This window comes from Pinus tabuliformis, chromosome 8, assembly GCF_031772625.1.
Source record: "Pinus tabuliformis cultivar Carrire ecotype Pingquan chromosome 8, CPIR1, whole genome shotgun sequence".
In the NCBI taxonomy this organism is placed as follows: domain Eukaryota; kingdom Viridiplantae; phylum Streptophyta; class Pinopsida; order Pinales; family Pinaceae; genus Pinus; species Pinus tabuliformis.
In genome coordinates this window covers 1111895126-1111921334 of record NC_142294.1, presented here as the reverse complement: position 1 = coordinate 1111921334, position 26209 = coordinate 1111895126, and the positions used below count along the sequence as shown (strand labels likewise).

The following is a 26209-nucleotide window of genomic DNA, read 5'->3' as shown; positions in this document are numbered from 1 at the left end:
ATGAAAAAATCTTTCAATACTAGCGTCCCAGGCCATCTTGTCCAACATGAAGCTCCCCTCGCTCCACTCACTATCCTGCCCGGTGCAAGTACCAGAAGTCCCTTGCTCCATCAGTGACTTGCTAAAGCCCAATGGAAGATCTGTATGATCTCCCCCTGCAGTAGCCAACACATCCCTAAAGGTTATTGAGCTGTGAAGGGTTATGACACCCCAGTTCCTTGCTAGTCCTAGAGTGGTGCCACCATGTTGACATTGCGCTACTCTGACTATGTCATACTCCCCATCGTGCGCAGGCAGTATCTTCCTCTCTTGGAACTCGATGATGGAATACTGTAAGAGGTGAGACACATCTTGCCTGGGCATCTCAATGGCACCAAGGGCTACCCATCCAAATCTAACTCCAAACTTGTGCAACAATAGAGAATGTTTGCCTCCCCATATGATGAAACCCTCTGTGAACCCCCATGTGTCATCCCAAGAGTGAACTATATCACTCTTTGTCACGACTCCACTCATCACGAGTGCTCTATCAATCAACTAAATCCCTGCATCCCATAGGCAAACCTTCTGCGGCATAGCGTTGACAACTGATGGAATCCCTTTGGCCCTCATCTCTAGTCCCTACATGCCACACATATATAGGCTCCATACATCTTGAAATAATTTGAGGCATCCTAAACTGTCCGGTGCATGCCACTGTGTAGTACTGATGACCACTGGAAACCATGTGTGCCAAATAGCTACCCCCTGAATGCAACCAATAGATGGGTATCTAATACGTGCAATTGACTCAGTGTATGCAGATCCATCCTACTCCTGCCAACCATCGGCACTCGTTCAGCTACCCGCCCCTTAGAGAATGTGTCAATACAATGTCGGGAACCTGGATACATGCTAGACAACTATCTTAGCCATACAAGGTATCCTCTGCTCATGCATGGTCCAGACATGCCCTGTGGAAAGAGTGAAACATGTCTCCCCTGTGACCAGCTCCCCAGGCATAGGATCAGTGATGAATGATATGCCATCCCTATCGGTGATCACCTCATCCCTTGACCTGTGGATGTCAACTCGCGCATCGACTCAATGCCCCCGTTGAGAAGTCTCCTTCTATCGCACCAAGTGTCATCCAAATATCTTGGGTGAGCTCCCCGTCCCCTGCTACTTGTGCCCAGAGTGTCAAAGGACAACAACCAGATCACCCATTTCTATAAGTGATGTAGAAGAAGGTCAGGAGTGTGAGTCCCCGTGGATACCATCAAGTATCGCTCATCTGTGTCCCCATCGATCCTGGGTGAACTACACCCAAAGGTATGCCCAGTATCTCCATCCATGGGTGTCCTTAGAGGCAACACTCCAAGACCTCGTTGTGCAACACCATACGCCTCTGCATAACACCGATCATCCTAGTACCCTTGGACATGCCACTGTACACCGCGGTCTACCCCTGTACACTGTTGGATACCCTCGGCTGTAGCTATGCCATCCTGTATTGTCTTGCTTCCTACCTGTGTCACTGCACCTGTCACTCCCCGCATGTACTCACTACAATGTGAGGCACTCCCACTCTGCAACACAGTCCAACACACTACAACACACCACCATGCATCTCCATGCCCACCTGTAGACCACTGCTCAACGCTAGATGCTCCCACACATCCCTGGATATGATGGCCTAGAGCTATGTCTCTATGTGTCAAGCCACACCCGATCAGTATCATCACCTCCACCATCGCATCATTATCCCCGCCGATGAATGGATCTTCCCTCCAAATCCCCCCTGAGGGATACGAGAAGTGACTCTTCCTATGTGTCAGCAATGATGCCACCACTGCTCCACTCCTCTGCGTCCTCTGTGCCTCGCACAAAAGTGAAGAGCCCCCAGCTCCATGCAAGGCACCGTTTGGTGGCCTGCCAATGCCACCTCCTCCAACAAACTCCTGCCAGAGTATGCTGATCACCCAGTGATCCTGTGTACAAATGCCATACCAAGAAAACCAAAAGAGTCTGTCCATAAACTGGTTGGCCACTGGTGCTGACCGAGACTCCCCTAGCGAATGTGCATGCTCAACTATTAGGTCAACTGCACCATCCTGGTTATAGTCAACCGACATACATGGGAAATGATAGGTAGTCCCTCCCAGATCCCAATGCTAGTCGGGGCTTCCAGCATCCCCAGTGCCTGGAAACTCCTGCTGAGCTCCACCTGGGTCCACTACCATCTCCATAGTCCACTCCACCGGGTGCCAACTCAGAATCTCTCGCCAGCCAACCCTAAGAGAGGGATCGAATGCACGAACTCCTGCACATAGAACAACCCCAGCATGCTGGTGTTGCACCCTGTGCAACTTAGGTCATCTCATCTCGCTATCCTGGTCAATACATACAATCTGACTAGGTGGCTCTGTCTCCCTCTGTCCAATGGGCCAAGGTAACCTAACAGTGTTGCCAACCTTGTCTATGTATGCCCGAAGAGGGTTGCTCTCACGCTCCAACGTGGACTCTAGCTACACCAGTAGGGAATCCAACTGCTTCCCAACGTGAGTCAATTTGGCTGTCGACTCAACACAAACCACTCTCATGCCCTCCAGCTCCTCGTTCTACTGTAGAATCACCTCTCACACAAACGCGGCCTTCCTTTTTAATGCTAGAAGGTTGACTTGAAACAGATGGAACTGTCGTGGGCATCTGTCGCCTGTAAACTCGGGCACGGCTCCAGATACTTCAGCAACTCTTGGCATCTCATCCAAGGATGGCACCCCTTGAAAAAATCGCTCTATGCGAGTAGGCTCTATCCTCTCCACGAGTGTTAATTTTAGGTATGTTCTATGCTAGAGAAATTTATTTCAATTTCTTTTCCACATTAGCAATCACATCAGCATAAAATAAATTCCAGATAGAACATAAATATAAATCACAGAAGACAAGCCAAGACAAGAGGACACAAGATGTGGCACTAGCTAGGGACAAACCCCAATGTGGGGAAACCCTTCATGAATTCTTCTTTTATGTTCTTCAAAGTTCAGCAGAGAAAGTGAGAGAGAAAGTAAATTTACAATAGAAGTCAATCACTTTGACTTTTGATATCGACATGAGATCAGTTGAAGACATATTGCTTCAACTGATTCTCTAAGGTGACTCATTCACCTATTGCTTCAACTGATTCTCTAAGGTGACTTGTTCACCTATCATAGTGCTGCATCTCATCTATTTGCTGCACATTACCATGTGACACCTTGTTGTACTGTCACATGTGTTGAACCTTGATGACTGAGTTGCTCTCATCTTCATGCTGCTCATCATGCTGCATCTCCTATGGTCTTATTCATCATCAAGCTGCCCATGCTCATGCTCATGTCATCATTATGCTGCCCATGCTCATATCATCATGCATCATTATGCTGCCCATGCTCATATCATCATGCTGCTTATTATGGTGCCCATGATCTCATACGTCATGCTGCCTTCCTTCGGAGACAAATGCTTCGGCTGTTTCGACAGTTCCTGGTAGTTCTAGCTTTTCCGGCAGTTCCGACAGTTCTTGCATTTCCGGCTTTTCCGGCTTTTCCGACAATTCTGGCAGTTCTGGCTTTTCCAGTATTTCTGGCTTTTCCGGCTTTTCCGGCAGTTTCGGCTTTTCCGGTAGTTCCGGCGTTTCCGGATATTCCGACTTTTCCGGCAGTTCCAGTTTTTCCGGCAGTTTCGGATTTTCCGGCAATCCTACTTTTCCGACTTTTCTAGCTTTTCCTTAGGATATCTCCTCCTATTAAAACCCAAAGACAAGTAGAGAGAGGAAGAGATCCAAGTGTGTGTAGAAATGACTTGAAGTCCTCTTCTATTTAAAACATAGAGGTTGAATAGACATGACTGTTGGGCTTCTGAGCCTACATAAGTCACTGGCCGACTTAACAATTTGTCCATAACCTAAATAAATTCATAACTTCATAAATACTTATCGGAATCAGATGATCTTTAGATCAATCTTACACCTCTCAATGAGAGGGATCCAATAAAAATATCAGCTGCCATAAATAATATGACTCACATGGAGTTTGGCCCTAGTTTCCAATTTTAACACTCCCTCTGAACTAGGGAGAACTCCATCCACTGATCCATATGTCCAACTGTACTATCTCTGCCATCAGGTCCTTGCACTGCTTTGATCAGCTCTGCTAGCTCTGCTTAGCACTGCTCAGCTCTGTTGGCTCTGCTTAGCTCTGTTGGCTGCACTGGCTCTGCTCTGCTCTGCTCAGCTCTGCTGGTTCTATTAGCTTTGCTCTGCTCTACTCAACTCTGCTCGCTCTGCTCTGCTCTGTTCAGCTCTGCTGGCTCTGCTCTACTCTATTAAGCTCTGCTCAACTAAGCTCTGCTGGCTCTGCTAAGCTCTGCTGGCTTTGCTCTGCTCAACTTAGCTCTGCTGAACCATGAAGAAGAAGAATTGATCGAGAATGTGTCATACCATTCTCCACTGACCCGAAGTCAGTCTCAGAGTGTGTACCACTGGTCCCAGACCAATCCTCAACCGACCCGAAGTCAGTGTCATAGTAGGTACAACTCCTACCACTGGTCCTAGACTAGTACTCTACTGACTCGAAGTCAGTCTCAGAGTATGTACCACTGGTCCCAGACCAGTCCTCAACCGACCCGAAGTCAGTGTCATAGTGGGTACAACTCCTACCACTGGTCCCAGACTAGTACTCATTGATCCTAGATCAATGAAGGTCATCCTAGCATAGGGAGTATAGTAGATACAGTGATGCATTCGACTGCTTTGGCAGTTCCCAGTGGTTCTGGCTTTTTTCGGCAGTTCCGACTTTTCCGACAGTTACGACAGTTCCGGCTTTTCCAGCTTTTTTGGCTTTTCCGGTATTTCTGTCTTTTGCGGCATTTCCAACTTTTCCGGCAATTTTGGCTTTTCGGCAGTTCCTACTTTTATGGCAGTTCCGGCAGTTTCGGCGTTTCCAGCTTTTCCGGCTTTTCTGGCTTTTCCGGCACTTCCAGCTTTTCCAGCTTTTTTGGTTGTTCCAGATTTTTCGACTTTTCCGGCAGTTCTGGCTATTCCGGCTTTTCCGACAATTTTGGCTTTTCCGGCTTTTCCGACTTTCCTTAGGATCTCTCCTCCTACTAAAACCCAAAGACAAGTAGAGAGAGGAAGAGATCCAAGTGTGTGTAGAAATGACTTGAAGTCCTCTTCTATTTAAAATGTAGCGGTTGAATAGACATGATTGTTGGGCTTCTGAGCTTACATAAGTTGCTAGCCGACTTAACAATTTGTCCATAACATAAATAAATTCATAACTTCATAAATACTTATCAGAATCGGATGATCTTTAGATCAATCCTACACCTCTCAATGAGAGGGATCCAATAAAAATATCAGCTGCCATAAATAATATGACCCACATGGAGTTTGGCCCTAGTTTCCAATTTTAACAACTAGGGTGTCAACTAGGGCTATCAAAGAGGTCTCTAATAAAGGTGACTCTTGTGTCACACCTGGTATATCGATGTGCTCCTCACCATCCTGTTGGCTCTCAGCATCATGCTCAACCTCCTCTTCCGGCTCCTAATATCTAAAGCCAAGTCTCCACTAGCAAAAGCACTCCCTGGTCTCACCCTCTAACCGTCTTTGTCCTGTTTGCTTCTTTTCAGGAGATCTGGTGGCCTGATCTAGTCGACTTTCCCCACATGATGTAGATGGCTGCACCCCCATGGCCTGCTCACCTCTAACGTCTTTATTGTAAGGGTGAGGATGGGTTTGGTCTGTCACCCTCCTCAACTGGGCAAGCCGCTCATCGTCCCAATGAATTCTACCCCTAAATTTCTGCAAACTGGATTTCCCTTGAGCCATGGGTTTATCTCTGGTTTCACTTGTCACTGTGCATTCATACCCAAAGCTTCCATTATCTTCTGGCTAATTTCCAACAGCTAGGCCAAGATCATGCTCTGATACCACTGTAATGTTCGAAACTTAAATAAATAGTGATATGCAAAGCAAAAACGATTTACAACACAAAAATTTTAAACAATCAACAAATGCTCATAAAAAGTCTAGAATTAAGAACCCACTGATCCATTTTATTAATCAATGGAGCATTTACAATAGTATGGAGGAATGCACCTGAGCTTGCCTCAATGGCAAGCATGACAAAACCCAGGTGATAATACAATGATCTCAAATGCTGGAAATCGTTGCTTCTCTAATGTTCTGCGCTACCAAGAAAAATTCATTGCTGCCTCGGAAGGGACTGCAAGAAACTCCTCCGTTGTTCAGAAAATGATGAAACTTCAACCACAATCTCCTTGGCCAAAATCCACAAAAACCCATAAATGGTTTTGCCTGATTTGGACTTCCCAAAATCGACCCCCAAAGGCACTATTCAATACCCAATTACTCTACGTTGTCTGTTGCAAAGATACGGCTTAAAACCCAACCTTCGGTGCTCAGAAAATTATGAAACTTTATATTTTGGATCCTTGTCAAAATCCCAGCAAAACCCAGAAAGGATTTTGGCTAGTTTAGACTTCTGAAATTCGACCCCATTGGAGCCCAACCTCAGCTGCAACTGCCAAAACTCGGCTCGCTAGAAATTGCCTGTAAAACCTCCTGGAAATGCCCCCAAAGTGCTGAGCTGACCCTTGCTATCCAATCCTTGACTTTGTGGGTGAGCTCTTGGCGTAAGACACTTGCTCCTAAGCTCCACAAAAAATTGTTGAGTGGCCTCTGCGCTGCCCCTTAGCCCAGTAATTCGTACTGCTGGGATGCTGGCTCTTTTGGCTGTAAAACTCAACAAGAATGCTGGTCTATTGCTGCTATCTCAACTCGCTAACTCTCTGACAAACAATCTGATCTCTGCTAGCCTGTATCTCCCTCTGCATATTCTCTGGCTGCCCAAAATTACACACTCCCTACTCTGCGGTGGTTGGTGGTGTTATGTCACTGCCCCGGAACTCCTGGAATCCATGTAGAACTGCCTCTCTAGGGCGGGCACAGATGGTCCCCCAAAGTAGAGGTTGAATCTCCCACTTGAGATATTCGTGGCTAAACAGTCGGTTGACTCAATTAAACAACAGATTGAACAGTCAAGTGATTTTGTTTGCAAGATGTATGAATGAATCCCAAAATGAGAGCTGCTCCTTCCTTATAACTCCTTAGGCCTCCCTTGCCTCATGTGGGTCCCTCCATCCACCTATTCGAATTTCCCTCCAAGCTATTCTAACCGGCCAATTTGAATTCCCATGTGGGTGGCCCCCACATTCCACTAGCAACCAAATTAAGTCGAATTGCCTCATAAGTCCCTAAGTCGAAAATTATGGGTTCTCTTCCTTAGCCAAAATTATGCAAAATTGTGTAGCAACACCCTATTACAAATGTGTTTGAGAAGGGACATGACATTGATGAATGTCAAGTCGAGTGCTTTGTATATGGACTAAATCCCAGAATCAGAGCCATGGTTAGAATGTGGAAGCCATCATCAATAGTTGAGGCAGTTGAATGTGCCCGTTATGTAGAGGAGCATCTAGGGACAAAAAGGGATGTCAGGCCAGCAAAACTCCTACAGCCAAGATTTCTAGGAAAGACTCCTTGGAACTTTTTCAGGGTAACTCGAGACCACCTCCTTATGGTAATAGATTTACCCTAAGAGGAGTTGGAGCAAGAGCTCCCATGACAGTTAATACTATAGTTGCTTAATCGTTAAAAACATGTCCATGTAAATCTTGAGGAACTACTAATAGAGGAAGAAACGTAAGAGGAAGTAGCACAAGAGGACGAAGTTCGTTGTCTGGAAGCTCACAATTTGACTCAAGGGGACCATCCCAAGTTAATTGTTGGGGTTGTGGAGGACTGCACTTTCAACGTGATTGTCCGGAAGCCTCGTCGAATGTAATGCATCAAATAGGAAAAGAACCATCATGAAATACCCAAGGCAATCATAGAATCCATGCAGTAGTCAACAATAATCAAGAAGAACATCAGTGCACTGTGGTAGAATCCTAAGGTACTATTAACGGTATAAAATTCAAAATCTTATTTGATACTGGTGCAACTGATAGTTTCATTTCATCATATGCATTAAATAAATGTAGGTTGGCAACCTGCAAGCAAAATGATTTCAGACAAGTGGAAATGGTTTAAGGAGAACTTCAGTTTGTAGGTATGGATTGGTTAGAAGCTCATCAAGTTTGGGTAGATTGTTATGGGAAAAGAATTCTCTGTATATACTATAAATGATAAAGGAGAGACGATCCAAATCCAAAGTATCAAAAGAAAGGTATCTTTATGCTTCATCTCCGCAATGCAAATGAAGCATTGCTTAAGGAAAGGTTGTCAGGAATATGTAGTTAAGGAAGTAAGCAAGGAAAAAGGACCATCCTTGGAGCAATATCTGTTGTTATCTGAATTTCTTGATGTTTTCCCAAAGGAACTACCAGGATTACCTCTTGAAAGAGAGCTGGATCTCATGATAGAATTGAAACATGGTACATAACCAATTTCTAAAACACCTCACTGAACGACAGCTCCAGAACTTCAAGAATTACAAATTCAGTTGAAGGAACTATTGGACATAGGACACATTCGACTCAGTATTTCACCTTAGGGTTTTGTAATTTTTGTCAAGAAGAAAGATTGTTCCTTGCGGTTATGCATAGACTATCAAGACTTAAATCGAGCTACAGTAATGAATAAGTATCTAATGCCTTGAATTGATGACCTCTTCGATCAAATGAAAGGAGCTTCGAATTTTTCAAAAATAGATCTACGATCAAGTTATCATCAACTAAGAATTAAGGAAAGCAATATCTCTAAGACTACATTCCGAACACACTTCGGGTATTATGAGTTCACTGTGGTACCATTTGGGTTGACCAATGCACCAATAGTTTTCATGAACCTTATGAATAGTGTTTTCTGTAAATATCTCGACCAACTTGTACAAGTCTTCTTAGATGCTATTCTCATCTATTCCAAAAGTGAGAAAGAGCATGAAGGACATTTACAGATAGTATTATCTTGCCTCAGGGAACACTAGTTTTATGGAAAGTTATCCAAGTGTTTTTTCTTTCAGAAAAATATTCATTACATAGGTCATATTATATCTGGTGAAGGGATCTCAGTAGATCCTGAGAAGGTAAAGGCAATCATGGAATGGCGGATACCAAAAACTGCGCATGAAGTGCGAAGCTTTATGGGTTTAGTCGGCTACTATTGAAGGTTTGTAGGATTCTCCAAAATTACAAAGCCGATCGCAACCCTCCAACATAAAGGTGTTAGGTATGAATGGACCGAGGAATGTCATAGAGCACTCTTTGAAATTAAAATATTGTTGACCAATGTACCAATCTCGCGAGTCCCTGATATGGACAAAGATTTTACTATGTGTATTGATACATCAAAGCAATGATTAGGTGCAATATTAATGCAAGATAGAGGAGTAATAGCATATGCTTCAAGAAAGTTAAAATCTCATGAAGAACTCTACACCGCGCATGATTTAGAGTTAGTTGCAGTAGCGTTAGCTTTAAAGATATGGAGACACTATCAGAGAAGCTTTATGCTCAAAAGTGACCACCAAAGTCTACAATATTTGTTTACTTAAAGAAACTTAAATGCTAGGTAAAGACGATGGAGTGAATTCCTAAGTGAGTATGGCTTTGGAATTTCATATATTAAAGGAAAAGAGAATGTAGTGGTAGATGCTTTAAGTAGGAGACCTTAGATATTTTCCCTCATACCTATCCAAGTAGACTTGAAGAAACGGGTACTAGAACATCTCTTGAGAGACAATTGATATGTAATGTTCTTAAGTAGGAATATTAGTGATATCTAAACAAATAAACAGTGTAACAGCATAAAATTAAAAATAGGCATTACACATCCATGGAGACATTGTAAATATGGAACTGTTGAGCCATATATTATAAATTTTGAGAGCAATGGGTACAATATAAATGTAGTGGTGCACCTAGGCTTGGCTCAAGGACAAGCTAAACTAAACCCAAGTGATGGAATAGCTGAAGCCTGAGATGATGGTCGTTCAGTCGCTGTACCACTTGCATTGCACTGTCCCAGCAAAACTACTGATCTGCTAACGTCGACCTGCTAGAATGTGCCCAAAAACCGCCCAGAAAATTATATCCTTTCAGCCTTAGACTCTTTAGACAAAACTTTGAAAAATATAGAAGGGAATTTCTATGGTTTTGACTTTATATTTTTGGCCTCCTTTGAGCCACTCTCCAACTAGTACAACCAATTTCAACTTGCAGGAAATAGCCTGCCAATCCCTCTGAAAATACCCCCAGAACGTTGGGTCCACTTGTACTAACTAACTCCTTGCTCCTTGGATGACTGCTCTCCCAACACCACGAGTTTGCTGCTACAGTGGCCTTTGCGCTGGTCTAGCTGGCTGCTACTCTAGCAGAGTTTCCCTTTTTACGCTGCCTCCTCAACTCTCGGCTGTCCCAGCAAGCTGTGAACCCCCCTTGCTAATTTCTAACCCCTCCTGCGTGTTCTCTGGCTGCCCAGGAATACGCAGTTCTTCCCTGCTTCGAAGACTGAAGTGTGTGACTATACCGGATTCCTTGGAAACTCCAATGTAATAGCCTCCCTAGGGCGGGCACGGATGGTCCCGAAGAAGTTGAATCTTCCGTGTGGAAGACTTGTGGCTAAACAATCGGTAGACTCACTAAACAACAGAGCGTACAAAATGAGTTTGTTTGTCAAATAATCAGAATACCCCAAAATGAGAGCTCCATCCCCTTTTATCACCTTGGGTTCCCTTAGCCTCTTGTGGGTCCCTCGTTCCACTAACTCGAATTCTCTCCAACGTCCTCCTTGGCCAATTTTGGATTATGCATGGGTGGCCCCACATTCCACTAGTTGCCAAAAATAATTCGAACTATCTATAGTTCCTAAGTTTCTGCATGTGGAGTCCTCCTAAACCAAAATTGCTGCCAAAATTGTGTTGCTGCATCCCGTGGCTAACTCATTTGAGAAGGGACATAACAGTGCTTCCCTCCCAAATGTTGCTTGCCCTCAAGCAACCTCAAAGTCGAGTGCTCTAGTATGTGCTCACACTTCCAGGTGGCATCCTCATTCGGTAAGTTCTTCCAGCGTACCAAGAACTCCCTGATGGTTCTGCTCCTCAGTTTTTTGTCCCTAATCTCCAATATAGCCTCTGGTTCTAGTACCAAATGGCCCTCATCATCTAATGGGGGTAGATCAGCTGATGCGATCACCTATTGTTCCAGCACCTTCTTCAGGCATGGGACATGAAACACGGTGTTGATCCTACTCCTCGGAGGTAGTGCTAGCTCATAGGCCACCTCTGCAACCCACCTGGTCACTTGGTAGGGCCCATAGAAGCGTGGCTATAGCTTCTCGTCCCCCTTCAAGGATGCAACCAGAGGTACACTAGGTCCCCTTCTTCAAAGTGCCTCTCTATCCTATGCTGATCTGCATACAGTTTTCGCTGATTCTGGGCTGTCGCTACATTATCCTTGAGAGCTTTGAGGATATCTTGGCTCTCTTGGACCCATTCTTTGGCCTTTGGGGCCTGGCTGTCTCCAAAAATAATATCAGCAAAAGTTAGAGCATCATAACCATAAAGGGCACGGAAAGGAGTCATAAGAATAGACATGTGGTGCGTGGTGTTGCGGAAGAACTCGCCCAAGTGCAACCACCGAATCCACATCCTCTGCTGACCCATCACATAGTTCCTCAGGTACCCCTCCAACCACTGGTTGACCCTCTCTGTCTGGTCGTCTGTCTGAGGGTGGTAACTGGTGCTAGGAGTAAGCTCCGTCCCAACCAACCTGAAGAGCTCCTACCAAAAACCACCCATAAATCTGCTGTCTCTGTCACTAACAATGTTCTTGGGGAGTCCATGCAGCTAGAAAACCTCCCGGAAAAACAACTTGGCAACCTAGGCAGCTGTGAACCTAGTGGGGATGGCAAAGAAATGGGCAAGTTTGGTTAGCCTGTCGATCACCACATATATGCAATCTTTCCCCTGTACTGTGGGGAGCCCAATAATGAAGTCCATCGAGATACTTTCCCATTTCCCCTTTGGAATGAGAAGTGGCTGTAATAGCCCTGCAGGGTGAGTCAGCTCCCCCTTGTTCCACTGGCAGGCCTCACACTCCCTTACTTGTTGCAGCACGTCCTCCTTGAGGCCTTTCCACGTGAATCTCTCTCGAACAACCATGTAAGTCTTCCGAAACCCCTGGTATTCGGACAATGGTGAATCGTGAGCTGCCTGGAGTACCCTCTCCCTCAACTGCGAGCTGGGTACTAAGTAAATGCGCCCCTTGTAATTGATGACCTCATCCATCACACGGTAACACTCATCTGCATGTGTCCCCTCTAGCACCTCGTAGGCCTTCCTATCCTTGGAGTACTCAACCAACAGCTGAGCCTTCCAATCCTGGCAGATGCTCATAAGAGATAACCCAGCCAGTCTCCTGGATAGAGCATCGGCCACCACTTTGTGCTTGCCTTGTACATACTCAATATCAAAGCCGTAGCTCTGCACCTTGCTGACCCATCTCTATTGCCTATCATTGAGGCCTTGCTGCCCCATGAAATGTCGAAGACTGTTGTGATCGGTCTTCACTCGGAATCGGTTGCCCACCAAGTACTGGCGAAACTTGGCCACTGCATGCATGATGGCTAGCATCTCTTTGTTATATATGGAATATGACAGCTCGTGTAGTAGGAGCTTCCGACTCTCGAAAGCTATGGGGTGCCCCTGCTGTGACGAAATGGCTCCAACTCCCACCCCTGATGCATCACACTCCACCTGAATGGCTGGGAAAAATCCGAGAGTGCCAAGACAGGGCAATTACTCATCACCTCCTTGAGGCAATCGAAAGTGGCCTGTGCTCCCTCAGTCCATGCGAAGGTCCCTTTCTTGGTCAAGTCAGTCATGGGTGTTGCCAGCTGCGAGAACCCTTTGACAAACTTCCTGTAGGAAGTGCAAATGCCCAAGAAGCCTCTCAGTGTAGTCACGTCTCGGGGTCCTGGTTAATCCCGGATGACCCTGATCTTCTCATGAACCTTCACCTCGTCTGCTCCAATGATATGCTCGAGATAAAGCATCTTTGTCAAACCAAACTCGCATTTGGAGAGCTTGGCATAGAATTGCTGCTCCTCCAGAATGCACAATACCTCCTCCAAGTGTCGGAGGTGCTCCTTCCATGTCCGGCTATAGATCAAAATGTCATCAAAGAACACTAGCACGAACCTCCTCAGCTGCCCCCGAAAAATGTGGTTCATGCAAGATTGAAATGTGGCAGGAGCGTTGCTCAGCCCAAACAGCATGACCAAAAACTCGAAGTGCCCATAATGGCACCGAAATGTTGTCTTCGGGATGTCCTGATCCCGAACTTTGATCTTGTGGTACCCCAAATGCAGATCGATCTTAGAGAAGTACTTGGCTCTTCTAAGCTCATCCATCAGCTCATCAATGCGGGCAATGGGGTACCAGTTCTCGAGGTTCTTCCTGTTAAGGGCTCAGTAGTCTATGCACATCTTGAGGGTTCCATCCTTCTTCTTCACCAGCATTGCAGAAGAAGAAAAAGGAGTTGAACTAGGCTTGATGTGACCCAAAGCAAGCAACCCCTGAATAGCTTTCTTGATCTCGTCCTTATAGGCTTTGGGGTGCCTGTAAGGAGTAGTGATGATTGCCTGTATGCTCGGCTCTAGCTCAATGGTGTGCTCAAACCCTCTATTTGGTGGCTGCCTTGGTGGAATGTCCCTGAACACTATTGCGTACCTCTCTAGAAGAACCTGTATGTCTGCTGGTGGTGATTGTGCCTATCCCCCAGCCTTTGAGATCTCAACTCGACTACCCATGCAATGTCCCCATGTTGAAGATCTGCCTCAATCCTGTGGGCCGAAACTATCTAAGGCGGATAAGACTGGATGCCTCTCAAAACCACTAGTTTGCCATCTGGCCCCATGAACTCCATCTCAAGTTTCCTCCAATCAGTCATAACTCTCCCAAGGGAATACATCCACTGGACACCCATCACCACATTGGTGTTTGGCAGATCGACCACAAAGAAGTGGTCTGTCATCGAGTAGTTTCCCATAACTATTGTCAAGGAGGGTACGTATCAGGTACACTAGATGGTACGGTCACCCGACACTAGGATGGAGAATCCCTCAAACTTTGTTGTGGTGAGGCCCCTCCTCTGGACCAGCTGTGCATCTATGAAGTTGTGTGTAGCCCCACTGTCCACTAGTATCGACACCCTCTGTCCTTGTACCGTACCTCTAATCCGGAGTGTCAAAAACTAGGAATCCCGCATAGAGAAGCAAGGACCCCCCCTGATGAGGCAAGAGATGCCCTTCCCTGTGGAGGTGGTGGTGGTGGTGGCCCTTTATCCTCCAAACTCTCTCCATCTGTCCCACCACAATCCTGCTCCACCTCGTCCTCCTGGTTACTATCAGAAAAAACCTCAATGTAGTGTGCTCTACTTGCTGTGCACGTATGGCCTGGTGCCCAACGCTCCTTGCATGTGAGGCATAGCTTCCTCCTGCTGAGGTCCTTCTGTGTCTCCTCATCTAGCTGCCCCCTCCCCTGTGTGGTGCTCGGTGGTGGGGGTCTAATCTCATGCTCTTTCTGTAGGAAAGGGGTCCATGCAGGAAATGGCGCTCTAGTCTTGGGGATGGCCCCCTGCAAATCTCTGGCACACACCATCGCCTCCTGTAGCATAGAGGGTCTGCATGACTTCACCAGTCCATGCAGAGGCTCAAGCAAATGCTCAATGAAGGTGTATACCTTCCTGGCCTCGGACAGATCCGAGACCATCATTGGCACACGTAGAAAACCAGAAAAATACTGCTCTGGGTTGCCTGTCTGGCGTAGTTGTGTCAGCTCCCTAAAGGATGCCATTGGATCCCTCTGATCAAACTGCTCCACCACCCTCCTGGTGGAGTCCTCATATGAAACTATCTGAGCATGCCCCAAAGTGGTTAGGTCGTGAAACCACCAGTCATGGACTTCCCCCTCCAAGTGCAGCATTGCCATCTTAATGGCCTCCTGTTCTGTCATCCGGTTGAGCTGAAAGTATGTGTCCATCTTTTCAACCCAAGCCCTGGCTGTGCAGTTGGTAGTGCCATCAATTGTAGGGAAATACATCCTCCGTATGGTTCTCTGCAACTCATAGTTTTGGGTCCCTTGTCCTCCGTACCCTTTGTTCCTCTCACTTTGATTGAGCTTGCAGTAATCTCTGAAGGAGAGGGCTTCTTTGAAATCTTCGTCTATCGCCTGCCACTCTCTGAAGTAATCCCCCATCTGGGGAGTTTCTTCCTCTCGTGCTGGTTCGATTTGTGCCATTAGCACGAAGAAGGATAGTGTGGCCCTAGTGGGCACACTCACTGAAGGGCGTTGTGCTGCTGGAGAGGTATGATCGAATGGCTGAGAAGCCTTGGAGGTCTCTCCACACAAAAACCCTCTAGGTGTGGCTTTGTCTAGACTCTATGATTTGATCTCCTCCAGCATGTCTTTTTGTCCTTTTTCCAAGTCACTCAGAGCTCTCAAGAGGCTATTGAAAGCCATCTCCTCCCCGCTCTTGGGCTCTGTCATTTCCTCCTCTCTGACCACTGTTTTCCCTCTTTCCTCTTTATCTGTTGTAATTTCAAGCTCCCTTTCTCTGCTCTTGTACCTCTGCCTCTGGTAAGTGATGTTCTCCTGGTCTTCTCCTCTCATAGGAGACCAACCCCACAGCTAAGCCAAGAACTTGGTTATGATACCACTCTGATTTTCCTAAGTAGGAATATTAGTGATATTTAAACAAATAAACAGTGTAACAACATAAAATTAAAAACAGGGATTACACATCCATGGAGACACTGTAAATCTGGAACTGCTGAGGCATATATTATAAATTCTGAGAGCAATGAGTACAATATAAATGTAGTGGTGCACCTAGGCTTGTCTGAACGACAAACTGGACTAAACCCAGGTGATGGAATAGCTGAGATGATAATCGTTCAGTTGCTGCACCACTTGCACTGCGTTGTTCCAACAAAACTGCTGATTTGGTAACTTCGACCTGCTGGAATGTGCCCAAAAACTACACAGAAAATTATATCCTTTCAGCCTTAGACTCGGACAAAACCCAGAAAAACCCAAAAGGGAATTTATCTGGTTTTGACTTTGGATTTTCGGCCTCCTTAGAGCCTCTCCCTAGCGGCTACAACCAATTTCAACTTGCAGGAAATACCTTGCCAATCCCTCTGAAAATACCCCAAAACGCTGGGTTCACTTGTACTGACTAACTCCTTGATCCTTGGATGACCCTTCGTCTGGATGACTGCTCTCCCAACACCACGAGTTTGCTGCTACAATGGCCTTTGCGCTGACTGTTGCGCTGTTCTAGTTGGCTACTACTCCAACAAAGTTGCCCTTTCTACACTACCTCCTCAACTCCCGGCTCTCCCAGCAATCTGTGAATCCCTTTAATGGTCTATTCCCGGCTCTCCCAGCGAGCTGTGAATCCCCCTTGCTGATTTCTAACCTCTCATGCGTGTTCTCTGGCTGCCCAGAAATACGCAGTCCTCCCTACGTTGATGACTGAAGTGTGTGCCTGTACCAGACTCCCTGGAAACTCCTGTGTAATAGCCTCCCTAGGGCGAGCACGGATGGTCTCCCGAAGAAGAGGTTGAATCTTCCCTGCGGAAGACTCATGGCTAAACAACTGGTAGACTCGTTGAACAACAGAGCATACAAAATGACTTTGTTTGTCAAATAATCAGAATACCCCAAAATGAGAGCTCCATCCCCTTTTATCACCTTGGGCTCCCTTAGCCTCTTGGGCCCCCTCCTTCCACTAACTCTAATTCCCTCCAATGTCCTCCTTGGCCAATTTCGGATTATGCATGGGTGGCCCCACATTCCATTAGCTGCCAAAAATAATTCGAACTGCCTATAGTTCCTAAGTTTCTGCATGTGGGGTCCTCCTCCTAAACCAAAACTGCTGCCAAAATTGTGTTGCTGCATCCCGTGACTAATTCATTTGAGAAGTGACATGACATGGTATTTAAAAGTAAGTTCTGGGCTTGATAGTAAAAATTCAATGGAACCTAAGTTTGAGGGATATGAACTTGAAGATGATGGAATTTCTCTATTCCATAGAAGGATGTACATACTTGATAGTGGGGATATCCGAAACACCATCCTTAAGGAAGCCCACAGAGCATTATATTGTGCACACCTTAGTGTAAAGAAAATGTATGCTGATACAAATAAACTATTCTTTTGGGCAGATATGAAACATGATATTATCCAATTCGTTACAAAATGTCTCAAATGTCAACAAGTGAAGGTTGACCATTGTCATCTAGCAGGTCTCCTACAACCTCACGACATTCCTATGACTAAATGGGAGATAATTTCCATGGATTTTATTGTTGGGCTACCTCGTACTCCACAAAGGCATAATGCCATTCTGGTTGTGGTGGATAGCTTAACGAAAAGCACCCATTTCATTCCCGTAAGAGATATTTATGAAGTCGCTGATGTAGCTCGGGTATTCATAAATGAAATTATCGGATTTCATGGAGTACCTAAGAAGATCATATCAGATAGAGGTTCGTGATTTACTTCAAGATTTTGAACGATGCAGTCAGCCTTAGGAACTCAATTAAATTTAAGTACAACTTATCATCCTGAGACTAATGGACAAACAGAAAGAGTGAACCAAGTACTAGAAGATATGTTAAGGATGTATGTTATGGACCAGTAGACACACTGGGAAAAGTACTTACCCTTAGTTGAATTTGCATACAATAACAATTACCACAGTTCAATCAGGATGCTTCCATTTGAAGCATTTTATGGCAAACCTTGCAGAACACCATTAAGTTGGGACATGTTAGAAGATCGAGTAATAGTGGGGCCGGAATTAATTCAAGAGATGGAAGAACAGGTGAAACAAATTAGGCAACGATTGAAAGAGGCACAAGATAGGCAAAAGAGTTATGCTGATGCTCATAGGACATTTAGGAATAATGAAGTAGGAGATCGAGTTTTTGTCTGCATCAAACCAAAAAAAAGCCGCCTCCACAACCCAATCAGATTCTAAATCAATAGTATTCAATAAAATTGGATCTGTATCCTTTGGTTGTACTTGTTTTGTGAGCATTCGAAGGTTGTAGTAGATGAAAACCAACTTCTCCAACCTCTCACGCTCCAATCTGTTTTTATTTTTGTTGTGGATGTGCTCAAACACTGACCAATTGCGCTCACAAGAAGAAGCACTGCAAGGTTGATTCAGAAATCTGATGGTGAATTCTTGTAATTGTGGTGCCTCAGTGCCACAATTTATCCACTAATGAGCTGTAAAAAAATAACAACAAAGATTATTGGTTTGCAATGCCAAACATATAAAAGAGAACTAGCAAAATTACAAGCTAAGTTCTAACAATTTGCACTTACAAGGCATTTTCTTGTCCTTGAGATGTTGGCTTGAGCGGAATCCAAACATGCGAGATGCTTTCTTGTACATATCTCGTTGTATGTTGATTTTGTGCTGAATATCTTGATCCGGGGACATCTTCTCAATGCATATCATGACACCTCTCATCACCTTGGGATCTCTTTGAATGCTAGACCCCTCATTATAGAATAAGCTCTGATTGAGATATGCTCTTGTTGCATGCAATGGTGAATGTAGTTGCTTGTTCCACATGGAATAAATAATTTGCCATATAGGGAGATATTTAGATTCATTTCCTTTATAGAAAGTCTTGATGGCCTCTTTGGCCCTGTCCATGCCCTCATAAATATATCCCATTGCAGGTTTCTCTCCATCCATCAATCTCAAGACTTTCACAAAGGGCTGAGTGAAGCTGACAATATCAGTCACTTTGTCCCACAAACTATCAACAAAGACAAATGTTTTCACAGACATTGCTTCTGGTTTTGTGCTATCTTTCCAGAATACCCATTGTTGGCTCCAAAACATTCTTCTCAAACCCTGTTACTCATACAAAAGGCTTTAGAGGGAAAGAAAGTTTGTAGCAAACCGTATGACAGTGGGGCGACTAAGCTCACTCTGTGTGAATTCCCTCATAAGGTTCAACAACCAAGCATGATCATAAATATACTTGGTAATATGCTTGCATTCTTGCACAACATCTTGCACCCACTCCAACTTGCCAATGTCCTGTAGCATCAAGTCTATGCAATGGGAAACGCATGGGGTCCAAAAACTGGTGGGATATTTGGCACAAAGCAACCTTCCAGCTACCACATAATTTGTAGCATTGTCCGTGATTACTTGGACAACGTTTGCAACCCCGACTTCCTCTACCACATCAACCAACAATGAAAAAATCAAATGTGCATCTTTTACATTTGTAGATGCATCAATGGATTTTAGGGATATGGTTCCTTTAGGGCAAGCTACAACAAAATTTATTATTGTTCTACCCCTCTGATCTGTTCACCCATCAGACATAAGTGTACAACCTATAAATTTCCACGAGCTTTTAATGCTCTCCAAATGTTCCTTGACACACTCAAGCTCCTCATCTAGCTCTTTCCCCCTAAGTGCATTATAAGATGGGGCTTTGTATCCAGTGCCAGCACATGCAATGGCATCCACCATGGGCTGATAAAAATAAGACTTTGCAATGTTGAATGAAAGAGTATTATGGTGCCAAAACCTCCTCATTGCCATATTTGCCTCCTTCCTCTTCTTTTCATTGAAACTGTCCAAAGTTTGTTGAGATACTAGAGTTGTACGAGGATTGAAGAAAGAAGAGGTTATACTCCTGTTTGCCACAACACTTGAAGAAGAGTTACCAATACCTGGGCTTTGAAACTGTGTTTCACTTTGAGATGAATTCTAACTATCCCAACAATCTCATCCTTCCTGCTTGCCCTCTTAGATCTTGCTTCTTTAATGGATTCCAAAACACCTACCATTTCAATAGTGACTTCATCAGGGCAACTTTGACAACATCCCACACCATTCTCAGGAATTTTGGCTAGGTGGTATTTTAGCCTGTTTATGCCTGCATGCATTGTGACAATGCAATAATTGCACTTGATATTGTGGTCATTACTGGGAATGATTCGTTGACCATGTGCCCATGCCGAATCATGAGATTGTCTAAAACTCTTTGGTGGCATGGTGACAATACTAGAAGAAAAAAAAAATTGGTTTTAATTTTTTTTTTTGGTTTTGAATTTCTTTTTTTTTTTAATTTGCAATTTTTTTTGGTTGTGTGGCTGAGAAACTCAACCGCAGGCAGCCCCAAAGAAAAAAAAATTGCAAAAAAAAAAAATAAAAAAAAATGAATACATGGAAAACATTCTAACTAGGTTCATGAAGCCTACATGAAGCTTAGTTTGATCCAATGAAGCCTCCTTTAGCTTCCTCCAATAGCTCCTTCATGCTCCTTTAGCTTCACTCTCAACACCTTAGTCACCGGATTCGTCGTTTTTTATCCATAAAATTCGAAATTCGGCGAATTTGAAGGCCAAACGAACATATTCGTTTGAGTTCGCCATTAAATTCGGCGAACTCGAATTTCATGTCGAATTCGAATTTGAGACGAATAAAATCGCCATTAAATTCGTTTGAATACGTTGAAATTCGACTGCTGATGATTAAATTCGTTTTTTTTTCGCCCGCGGGTTTTAGTTTTAGGTTTCATTGACTGTTTCATTGACTCGGGTTTCATTGTTTCACGATAGAATTTAGAAATAGGCGTGAGGTGTAACTAAAGAACCCAAAACCAGTGGGCCTTCTCCATGTGTTCGCAAAAACCGAGGGCAATGATATTATGGATACAATTTGCAGTAGGACATATGAGTGTTACTTAAATCTGCGAGTACGTCTGGCAGAACGCCCGCTAGAGTGTATAGTATTTGATGCGTTCCTGCATATGTTCGCCCACATTCAATCCATAAACCGTGGGCTTTTGTTGCTGCGTAGCGTGAATCAAATGGCGAACCTATTTGTTTATTGGTTCAAAGTATCAGTCGTGTTTCCACTTGCCCGCCACGTTCTGCAGCAACGTATATCCATTTTTCAAATAAAACATATTTAATATGTCAATTATTTTATCTAAATTTCACGATCAAATCCAATCTTTTCATTGCCCTAATCTTATTAAGGTTACTTAAATAAAATTGTTAGAGCACTTTTTCCACGGATGGTCCCCGCGCTTTGCAGCGAGCACTTTTTCCACGGATATTCCCCATGCTTTGCAGCAAAGGATAGTAGCGTTTTAATGTTTTCGTTTTATAAACTTGTTAAAAATATATAATTATAAACATTTCACCAAAATATATAATGTAATAGAAATAAAAATAATAAACCGTATTCCAGAATCTAAGATCGAATGAAGTGTATTATCGAAAAGATTGCATATGTAATTTATATATTGCATTCTTAGAATCGAAAAGATTGTAATATATGTTCTATATAGATATCACGTATAAAAAGAAAAGGTCATATAATAATAAATTTAATGGCTATGAATTCACCTTTTTAATGGGTTTACAGTTAGATTTTAAATTTTAATATTAATGTGAAAAAAAAATAATAAAATTATAATTTTAAAAAATTTGGAGAAATTAAGTATATTATTTTATAAGAAATATATTTAAAAATATTTTAGTATTTTTAGGATGGAGATGATTAATAATTTGATGGAGGATTTGATGGAGGTGAGAGGGATTGGATCACTATTTTTATGCAAGAACAATTAGGTAGCTTAATAGTATATCTAAATAATAGGAAGATGGTTTGGCTTGTTTTTCATGCCTTGATTGATATATCTATCTTTAATATACATTTTTTTTTCGAATTTCTATATGTCGAATTTTATCGACAAAATTTGAGTTGCCGAACTTTATTCGAATTTCATGGTCCTCGAACTCGAACTCGAACTCGAACCTGGTGACTTAGCTCAACACTTACACAAATTAGCCAAACACTAAAATGACAAGTGAATGAGAAATGGAAGGGAGAGAGGTGCTTTTAAAGCTTTTTTTTTTCCATCCAATTTCCCTTTTCCTCCACCTCATTTCCAAAAAAGAAAGAAAATATCAAAAAAATTTGAATTTATGGACAGTTTGTGGGTTTTCATACCTGGAGGGTCTTATACGGGTCTGAAGGGGGTTTCATGGGCTATCCGTGGGTTTGTTGCGGGTAGTCGAGTCTTATACAAAACCCGCTGGGTCCGGGTCTAGGCCGCGGGTTCTGTGCGAGTGACCTGGCCCAGGCATAGACCCGCCTTTACCCGCAGGTTTAAAATGGGTCATGCTTCACTAACTGAGATTGTGCCCAGTTTGGTAGGGAGGTTTTGATCATTTGGTAAAGAGAGTGGGAGCATAGCCCCGGCAAATCAAAAGCATCTTCAACCACAGAAACCCCAAGTATATACTCAACGATAAAATTGATAAATTCTGATATTCTGAATGGTTATACCCTGTTATAATATTTAATTTAGGGCTTCATACCTGGCAAGTCCTATTATTCTACCTTTGTGAAGTCCTGTTACCCGACTGCTCCCTTTAACATAGGTAGTATGCCCATTATTGAAACATGTTACCATCATGGTTCCACCATGTGGGAATCATGTCCACCATATATTTGCCCTAGGGAATTTTCTATTGCTAATTATGATGAAAATATATATGCGGTATGAAATGAATAAATCCTTCACCCAATATGCATAAAATGGATCCAAGTAAACAAGCCACATGTACCTGGATAATATCACTAGTTTCAACCATAATAAATATCAAGACATGATAACAAACCAGTGAAAATGTACATTTTTAGTGAAAAGAATGAGATCTGGGACAATGACTGATACTAGTTCTGATACAAAGGAAAATAGAGGACTGAAATGTGCTGAGTTTACCATTCTACTAGTACTCTAAAACTCTGTTTATATATTGTAAGCTGTAGCTTAGGGACTGTTTCCACCAAATTCACCTCAAATGGAGACCACATTGTCTAACTGGAGTTAATTGCACACATAGAGTAAGTAACTAAAAACAAAATCACCAAAATTTGAAGGATTAATAATTATGCTGCAACCCAACAATTGTGACATTAGTTCCGGACATTGCTTTCGTGGGAGAAAATTCTAAAATTAATGTAGCAAATATGAGAAATAGGAAGAAACTTTGAGAATGATTGTCCCTTGGCAAAATGTTATAGCACTTTTTACTTCTCAAAAGAGGAGAAACGTTTTTCATTAAGTATGAATGATATCCTTTGGTAAGTAATGAAATATATTGTGGGAGTAACATGACTATTTGACATGCATGTTCCTTACATATTGGGCTAATAAGAGAGAGAAAGGTGTGCATCCACTGACTTCAGGCAGTTATAAATATCTCACGTGTAGTTCTATAATCATGCAGCTTCATAGTATCAGAAGGTGGACTTGTAACTTCATTGTCTCTGACTTGAGCTGGTGCAATATTGAAGTTCATATAGGTTGAACATGGACAATGTCAAGTCGATTGTGTGTTGAATTGTATTTGGAGGTCATATTGTACTTTTATTGCACCCAATGTGTGAATTTTGAATTTGAATTGATCTAAGTTGAAAGACACACTTATTCAATGTGTTTGTTTTAAACAGGAATGAGAAATGAAATGGATATAAAAAATGTGGGGAACTTTTATTTCAGTTTTCAATCTCTCCAGACATGAATACAAGTTACTGACACCCTTATATTTGTATATAACCAGGTAAGAAAAGTTAGGCCTGATGTGTTGATTGGATTATCTGCAGTTGGAGGATTATTTACGGAAGAGGTATAGCAAAATCTATGCATGTCTTTTCTAATGCTAACATAAGAATCATCCTTTTCCAGAGGAAAATTCATCGAATTCCTAGGCACTCCATTTCTCAATTTTTTGTATATTGTAAATATGTATGCTTGAAGGAGAAACTCGCTTGTGTTCTAGGATATATTTTCACATTCTGCAAGAAAACATGATTATTTGCCTCATTCATTCCATTAGATTAAACAGCGAAAGTCAAGTTCAAATTTTCTTACACTGCAGAACCATTTTACTCTATTGTTGACCAAAAAAATACACAACAGTGAAGACAAATAATATAAAACTTAGAAAATACCCTAAAGTCTTGGGATAAATTTCTTTCTGAACCTGAACAGTGAAGAGCTTGAGGAAAAGAGTACTTAAAACTAGTTTTATTCTAGCCTGACCAGAACCGGAGGAAATGGCTGGTCCAACCGATTTGGAGGCAAAGCCGGTCCAATTTGTTTCTCTGAACTGAAAAAGGTCAGTTCCCTAGGTACAAAATCAACTTTTTTCATTGAACTGTCCGGTTTCATATGACGTCGTACAACATGACTAAGGACCCAAAAAAAACTCGTGTTCTTAATGGAAAACAATTATTTATGACTTGGGCAACCTAATACTCAACCCTAAGTCCCTAGTAATGCTATGCAATTGGGGTGGTAATGTTGAATTTTTAAAGTAAAAGGATGAAAATGAAAGATAAAGGATGAAAGTAATAGTGACATTCTCCTTTATCTTTCATTTTCATCAGTTTATTTAAATTCTTAACATTACCATTAATTGTTTCAAGATGTTTAAGAGTGGTTCAATCCTCATTGGATTTCATATGGAGAAAGTAAAATTTTAGCTCGCATTCAAAATTCAGCAAACTTAATAGTTTTCACCACTTTAGGATTGGAAGGATTGCAATGTTTCCATGGGGTTCTGTCATTTAGGAGAGTATGGAACTAGCATTTGATCAAGAGCTCCAAGCCCTCAATGTATCTCGATGTTGGTAGCATTGATTGTTGAACCCTTCAATGTGACTTTAACAAAATTATGGCATCCACTCAAGCAAAATCACTGATTTGGCATGCTAAGCTTTTTCTATCTTATTTTGATGCTTAGAGGGTGATGTTGATGATGGATCCCAATATAAGCAGTGATTTGGATGATATGTAGTTGTTTGTTGGAGCATGATTGGTTTGGACTCTAGAGGCCATTTAGAGCCTCTTTGTTGATGTATTTTTGGTCGGGGGATGGATTGCACTTGGTGCTATTTTTGTTATATTCACCCTTGCTATAAATATGATAAACTTTGCATATTTGTGTATAATGGTTTGAATTCATATGAATGGACACGAGTATATATGTGTTTTTTTTCAAAATTTGAATATTTTATGTATTTTTTGGTTGACTGGTTTTTTGGTTTCGTTTTTTCCCAACTATTTTCGGTTCCAGTCCAGTTCACATTTTTGGGGTCAACTGGTTTGATCACTGGTCGAGTTCTGATAACCATTTTCAATACATTACCATTGCCCAAGTCCATGAAAATTTGAATGTATTTTCTTTTAGAAAAAAATATTATATTATAGAGAAAACATAAAAGTACATGTAACAAAGAGTACAGATTACAATATTGCAGTCGGTAGAATAAGGAGGTCAGATAAGCAGTGTAGTGGATACATTCCTTTGATCCTTATCAACAGAAACCCCTTGGACCTGGTTTGAGCAGCAAGCTCTATAATGTCCCCAATTTTTATTTTTTCTTTGAGGGAGTGAATGAATTTTATTGGGGAGGTGCTAAGCATAGCACAATTTTGTAAACTGAGCATCGGAGACATTTTGGCATATGGGACTTGGGAGAAATAGAAAATTAATTTGCTAGTGGAATGTGGGGGCCCAAAAAATACATGCAACCTGGAGAGAAAACCGAATTGCTAAGGGAAGGAGGTCGAAATATTGGATGGAAGGACCCACATGACGAGGCAAGAAAAAATTATAAATAGGAGCATAGAAGCTGGTGGGGCTTTTAGTTCACTCATCTATTTCCTTTGTTGCTCAAGTTGTTTAGCTGGGTCACAAGTGCTACTTAGCACAGAGTTCTCCAAGGGGAGAACTCACCCTTCTTTTGGTGGACTTCGAGTGCCACCCTAGGGAGGCAAGCTATTGCTAATTTGGTGAGAAGGTTTGTGGAGTATTGTAGCACATTTCAGCAGATTCCTTCAGCCAATTCGTACTCTAGGGAGGACGTAGTAGAGAAATCGTACCACTCATTTCAGCTAACTTCCGAGGGTGTTTTGCCGGGAGAAAATTAGTGGAGTTGCTTGAGGGGGAGTCTAGCCTTTGTGGAAATTTTTGGAGCTAGAGGTGACTGCTATTGAGGGGAACGAATTTATCTTCCTAGGGCCTGTGTA

The 26209-nt window shown here is 42.8% G+C and overlaps 1 protein-coding gene across 1 annotated transcript in view; it reads left to right on the top strand.

Annotated features, from left to right (window-relative positions):
• The window catches only part of LOC149239239 (NAD-dependent malic enzyme, mitochondrial-like), a 458929-nt gene that overhangs the window by 366898 nt on the left and 65822 nt on the right, over positions 1-26209 (top strand). Inside the window, exon 12 of the mRNA XM_089373356.1 lies at positions 23736-23801. Coding sequence (XP_089229482.1) covers positions 23736-23801 — 66 coding nt within the window. The remainder of the gene's footprint in view (positions 1-23735; positions 23802-26209) is intronic.